The 6,828-nt window shown below is 37.3% G+C and overlaps 1 protein-coding gene across 1 annotated transcript; it reads left to right on the plus strand.

The window, feature by feature from the left end:
- Window positions 1-256: 256 nt before the first annotated feature.
- On the plus strand, window positions 257-3,914 carry LOC149423301 (uncharacterized). The gene is made up of 3 exons (XM_089632714.1): window positions 257-561; window positions 1,100-1,493; window positions 3,856-3,914. Exons 1-3 carry the CDS (start codon window positions 364-366, stop codon window positions 3,912-3,914), a joined length of 651 nt encoding a protein of 216 aa, XP_089488840.1. The 5' UTR covers window positions 257-363.
- Window positions 3,915-6,828: the final 2,914 nt, after the last annotated feature.

Here is a 6,828-nt window from a genome sequence, read left to right on the forward strand (position 1 = left end):
AAATTTGTGATATGTTCTCTGAATTCTTTAAGTCAACATTTGAACCTTCCTCTATCAATGACCCAATTATTAACATTGACCAACTCGAGGAAGTTCAGGGTATCTATTCCAGAGTCTCTACCACGAATTACTCGCTATGCGCCATCTACGAACGTAAATCTCTACGACTTTTGTCATAAGTTCTATATTTATGCATTCTTGAGTGTCGCACGGTTGAAGAGATGACTGTGTTGGCCACCCTGTGAATATTGTCTATGTTTCTGATGTGTTTGAGATTTCTATGGAGTTAATTTGAAATGTCAAAAACAAACCGTTGCCGCATCGTCCTGTCAACGTTTTTATTTTCTTCCCACTTTTACTGAAATGAATGGCGGTGGTGGATATATTTCGAAATGCCAGAAAGATCTTTTAGTAGAGCTGGTTGGTGCAGACGCCGAGTTGATGTCTGGCAAATTTTCATCCAATTTCACCGTCAGGGAATCCAGAAGAAGGTGGACGGTGATCGCCGAGAAGCTGAATGCTCTCGCTGGGGCAAACAAAGATTTTAAACATTGGAGAAAGGTTAGTACATATTTACTAATTTCCATTATTTATGTATATCGTACGTTTAAAATTTATTCTTGTTGCTCGAATGCTTCGTTTATTTATTCAACAAAACGAATATGATGTTCATTTGGCGTTTCATTTTAACCTAATTTGGTTGTTAAAATTCACGCAACCTCATGAATTTTAACAACCGTCGATCGTTTCAAAATCTAAGAATATGACTATTTTAACTAACTATCCATCACGCTGTTTTCTCAGGGGTGGGCACAGAGGATGGACCGCCAAATAACTCGGTCTTGGCACACACTCCGTGTCTTATTCACATTCATACATCGTCTCATATATAATCTTCTGTTATTCTGGCTCATGACATGACCCGACTCAAGTATCTGATTCTCTTGATCGTGCCATGTCTTCCTCGGGCGTCCCCGAAATCTTCTACTATTCTCATTTGTGATCCCTATCTTGAATATTTTAAGATGTTATAAAGTGTATTTCTACATTACTTTTATATGTACTGTCAATAATGAATATTTTTCAAAATTGTTTTCAGACATGGCAAGATTTAAGATCCAAAACCAAATCGAAGAACTCCGCCTTGAGACAGCATGCGGCTGGGACTGGAGGTGGACCACCGGCGCCAGCAGCCCACCTAAGCACGACTGATGAGAAGATCCTTCAACTCATCAATCCTGTTTTGTTAACAGGCCACCTGGGAGTTGCAGAGTCAGCGGTGAATTTTACCTTCTCTTCTCCCGGAGGATCGCAACCTCCTGTTGCTGGCTGCAGCAGCTGGCAGTCTTTCGAGAGCGTTGAGGTACCGCTGCTCTCGGAGGCCCCATCACTCTCGGAGGCATCACCACTGTTGGAGGCAACACCTTCCTTGGAGGAACCCGTCACCATTGAACCTCCACCCGTGCAGACTCGGAGGCCAAATATGGCATCACGTAGAGTAGTAAATGCAGTAAATGCATCTAACAGATTTTTAGAACAGGGGGACCAGAACATGATAAACCAACAAAAATTTTTTAATGGGATGCTGGCATTAATGACGAGGCTAACAGATTCTGTTGAAATACACAACACACAATCAATAGAATTATTAAATACGATAATAAGACTGTTAGAAGAATCAAAGGCCAAATCTAACTTATAATTTGAAGTAATTAAATAATTCTATTGATTGTGTGTTGTGTATTTCAACAGAATCTGATTTGTTTTTGGGATATTGTGCCGTGTTGCGCTACCTCCTTCTTTAACCAACATTTTGGATAGCTTTACAGTGTCCATCATCCGTAGTAACACATCTGCCCTGATGATGGACACTGTAAAGCTGTCCGAAACGTTGGCTAAAGAAGGAGGTAACGCAACACGACATAATACTCCTTAAACAAATCACTATAATACTTTTTTAAACGTAAAAATTTTAAATTTGCCGTCTCATCTACTAGCCTCGTCATTAAAGCAAGCAGTATATTATTTGAATGTTGGATGCATTTAATGAATCTACCACTTTACGTGACACCGTATTTTGCCTCTGAGTTGAACGGGTGGGGGTTCAATGGTGAGGGGTTCCGCCAAGGAAGGTGTTGACTCCAAGAGTGTGCGTGCACGGAGAAAAACGAGTTACTAAGAATCTCGTCAACTTATTGGTACTCATGTTAAAAAAGTGACTGCAGGACGTTTCCTGATAAAGTTTGAGTAAATTCCCAATATATCGGAGGACGTATGTACTGTGCGTCTGCCCTGACAATTTATTCGGATTAAAATAAACATTATGTTACGACGTGATGATAATAATGTCGCATTGTATTAAAAGTTTATCAGGAATCCTATCCATTCATTCGTTAAGCGCTTGTAGTCACTTTTTTAGCCGGAGCACGAATAACATGATAAGAATTATCAATAAAGTATCAGTAAACACGAAATACATTTTTCTCTCTGTGAGAAATTACATAGTGTAACTTACACAGTGCGAACTATACAAACCGAAATGTTATATTTTCTTTTTCATGACCCAGTATGGTTACTTCACTAAATAAAACTAAATGTGGTGGTTAACTAGTGTCCTAGCATTTAGCTTGTATTCAAAATATGTAACATTTTTTATATGTAAGCATCATTTTTTTTGTATTTATTTATATATTTTTTAACTGGTTAAGTTTTTTTTGATACGTATAGGCACGTACATAGCATAAAATATAATACAGTAACAATAAAAAATCCAATAATGGATGTGCATGGACATTAGAGAGTGTGTACACAAATCAGTGGTGATTAAATAAGAAAAATATAGTACCTGTAGATAGATTAATGTGATTGATTTACAGGAGTTTCAGTGATATAAAATTATTTAAAAAAATATAAGAATTATTATATTATTCAACATATAATTTTTTGAAATGTTTCGGTTGACACCATTATATTGTTTAAAAATTGTGGTATTTTTCAACGTAATGAATGAACATTTTATTTTTCGCATAAACATAATGTGTTATACTTAAAAATTAACACCAAAAATGTAATTGTTAATACTAGAAAATATCAGACTTCACTGCAGTGTAATTTCTCTAGTTTATATTGCAAAATATGTTAAAATTGAACAACTGAAAACTGTTTTTCAGTGTACTTATTTTTTGTCCTTAGCTTGTACTACAAAATATATTGAAATTGTATATTGCAAAGTGCTGTCTTGTTTTTTGTATTATTTGATAAAAATTTCATAATATTACATACATTTTTTTAAGATCACACCATTGTTTTCTTTTAAAGATAATATGAATTATATTTAAAATTTTACATTACTACATTATTACAAAATACGTAAAAGTTGTTGAAATTCACTTTACACATATAACATCGCACGAGCACTGCAGAGGCAACTGCTATTGGCGGCGATGGGGCTTGCACAGCAACTGGCTTCAAAATAATTTTTTTATATGTTTAGTTTCCAACGCAACCATCTTTGTGGTGGGTGTAATAAATACATAGATGGTATTATGTCGGCCCTAAATAATTTAGTTAGTTTGCAACCAAAATAAGGTGGTGCTTACAAAGTTACTAATTATAATCATATGTACATATTATGTTTGCGTTGTCGCGTTCAGCCTCGTCTAGCCTAGTGTGTGCAGCTAATCCACCATCATTAATATTAATAAAACCAAAACACTTGATAAATAATATTATAGAATTAACAGAATAACAAAACGATAAAAAAAGATTCATATAAACATTAACGGAAATAATTTAGAACGATCCTATTTTGAAGAGCTCTACCAGCCACTAAATCTGGGTTAATTCTGTTAACAGCCCCAGGCCCCAGTTCGGCAGCCCTTCCACCAGCAATCACTCCTAAATCTAGATTATGATCAATCAGGTAATCTGGAAGATCAAATTTATCTTCTACACACATATTGTGAAGCACTGTGCATGCATTGATAATTCTGGACGCCTTTTCGGGAGCATAATGAAGAACCCTGTGTTTACAAAGGCAACGGAATCTCATTTTTAAAACACCGTTACATCTCTCTACAGTTGACCTGATTGATCTTAGTTTTGTATTGAACCTTTCTGCGGGCGATCCAGGTTCAGCCCTATCAATTTGGGTCATTAACCAAGGTCGCAAAGGGTACCCAGAGTCCCCCAGAAGATAATACCCTGATTGACCACGCGTATACAACTGCTTCAGCACAGGTTCCACAGAACACGACTTCCATATAAATGCATCATGAGTGCTTCCAGGGTAACGTGCATCAACATGCAAAATTCGGAGATCAGAGTCACAAATTAACTGAACGTTAATCGAATGGTAAGCTTTTCTGTTAACATAGATGTGTTCCGGAGTGACTGGATCTCTTGTGTTTGGCGGGAATATAGCCACGTGAGTGCAGTCGATGCACCCGATAATTCCTGGGAATCTATATTTATTGTAAAACCAAAAATAAACAAATATTATTGATAGAGCCAACCTCAAAATAAGTAAATAATGTGATCATAATATTCGTCTAATAAAAACTTACTTATTCCTTATCTCGTTTAGTGCCTGGATATTTGGGGGAAATTTTACCCATTCATTGAAGATCTCTGGTTTATTGAGGGCATTTACTACCTCCTCTAGTGCACGTGAAATTGAGGGTTGCGAAATTGCAACGTTCACGTTACACCCCACGGGCAATTGATAACCACCCGTGGCAAAAAAATTTAATGCTGCTAACACCTGTCAAACAACCAACAGATTAATTAGCAAGTTAATTTTCATGTGAAAACTGTCATTTTTTAAAAATTTTTTGTGCTCACTTTAGTTTCGACATCTAGAGCTGAAGAACGGGATGGGGGTGTCATGAACGGGGACACAGCGAGTATTAGCCGACGTACTAAGCCTTTGTTAAGCCGAAAATTCCTGACGAAGGCTTCGTCAGTTAAGTTGGCGAAAGAATCGACCCTCTGGCGAAACGTTCTTGCTGGTCTCAAAGCAGCTACCTCAGCTTCCTCTATGTTATGTATTGCAGTCAACACCGCCGGTAAATCAGCCATTATATTACCTATAACTCGGTATCTATGTCAGGTAATGATTTTAGCAAAACAAACTTATCAGACCCGAGTGGTTAAAACAACTTTGCAGAACTAAACGAATCCGATACCAACTTCGAAGGCGCGCGGGAAACGATTTTTTTTTTTTTTTGTATAAGGCAATTCACCAGGATGCAATGAGATTTTGACAGTTTTGCCGATCTCTACTGCTTCGACCCACTCGTTGTTTAAGTCGAATGAATTTTGACGTTTGGCGTGTAGTATGTACTTTCGGTGAGACTCAAGAATAACAAACTCTACCAGTGTATGTACTTTCGGCGGAAATTGCGAGCGATAGAGACTGGGGAATAGATACCCAGGACTCTGGACTTGCGCACATTCACACAATTAAACTAACGGAAAAAGAAGTGCAATCGAGTTTAAAATCGATAGACATAAACAAGGGTGCGGGTCACGATGGAATACCGGCGTTTTTCCTTAGATCTGCTGCGTCGTCACTGTGTGTGCCGCTTACCATAATATTTAATAAATGCCTGAGTGATGGGGTTTTCCCTGATAGGTGGAAGTTGGCCTATATTATACCGGTCCACAAGGGTGACTCGCGTCAAAGAGTGGAAAACTATAGGCCAATATCCATTCTCTCGGCGATCCCTAAACTATTGGAAAGACTTGTCCATGACAATATATATCCCCAGCTTGCTGCCAAAATTACTGAACAACAACACGGGTTTGTAAAAGGCAAATCTACCACGAGTAATTTACTTATTTACTCAAATTTCTTATTTACTAGCATGGATCGAGGCCACCAGGTAGATGCAATATATTGCGATTTCAAAAAAGCTTTCGACAAGGTTGACCACCTTATTCTTATTAAAAAAATTATGTACAACGGAATTAGAGGAAATTTATTACGTTGGTTTATCTCATATTTAACAAAAAGACAACAAGCCGTATCATTACGAGGACAGACTTCTACATGGGAACCAGTTACTTCTGGCGTGCCACAGGGGTCAATCCTGGGTCCGCTGTTGTTTATTCTTTTTATTAACACTGTTACTAAATGTTTCATGCATTGTTTATATCTTTTGTACGCTGACGACATAAAAATATTTGCCATTGTTCGAAATTTAAACGATTGTCTTCTCATACAAAGCGACTTAGTAAGGTTCGAAACGTTTTGCAATGAAAACAAAATTTACCTAAGTTACAATAAATGTAAACAAATAAGTTTTACTAAAAATCACAACGCTATCAAACACAATTATTGTATTGGTAATTATTTACTCGAGCGCGTTTACTGTATAAGAGATCTAGGCGTACTTTTTGATTCCAAACTCCACTTCGATGCGCACATAGATAATATTGTGAATAAAGCTTACAGCATGCTAGGATTTGTCATCAGAAACAGCCGTGAATTTCGAAAACCTGAAACATATCTTCTTCTTTACCACACTCTGGTCCGTTCTCAACTTGAATACTGCACCTCCATATGGAATCCACTTTACGATATCTATAAAGAAAATATTGAAAATATTCAAAAGAAATTTCTGCGATGCCTCAATTACAGAATGAGCGCACCCAAACGTGGGTACATAAATATGCTCTCGAGTTATAACGTCTCCACTCTATCTAACCGGCGAACATACCTTGATCTCATGACTCTGTATAAAATTTGTAACAGCGTTATTGACTGTCCCGACTTACTGAAATTGATAAACTTCAAAGTACCACCCAGAGTAACAAGGCTTAACG

The sequence above is a fragment of the Hesperophylax consimilis genome, chromosome 6 (assembly GCF_061612785.1).
Source record: "Hesperophylax consimilis isolate HC1 chromosome 6, BYU_Hcon_1.0, whole genome shotgun sequence".
Lineage (NCBI taxonomy): Eukaryota > Metazoa > Arthropoda > Insecta > Trichoptera > Limnephilidae > Hesperophylax > Hesperophylax consimilis.

What these genes read in the sequence shown, in the direction of transcription:
- LOC149423301 (XM_089632714.1), top strand. Translation starts at nt 364, where the DNA reads ATGAATGGCGGTGGTGGATATATTTCGAAATGCCAGAAAGATCTTTTA. An exon ending in ATTTTAAACATTGGAGAAAG is followed by an intron (nt 562 to 1,099) that starts GTTAGTACATAT and finishes AATTGTTTTCAG; the next exon opens with ACATGGCAAGATTTAAGATC. An exon ending in GAGGCCAAATATGGCATCAC is followed by an intron (nt 1,494 to 3,855) that starts GTAGAGTAGTAA and finishes TTCTGTTAACAG; the next exon opens with CCCCAGGCCCCAGTTCGGCA.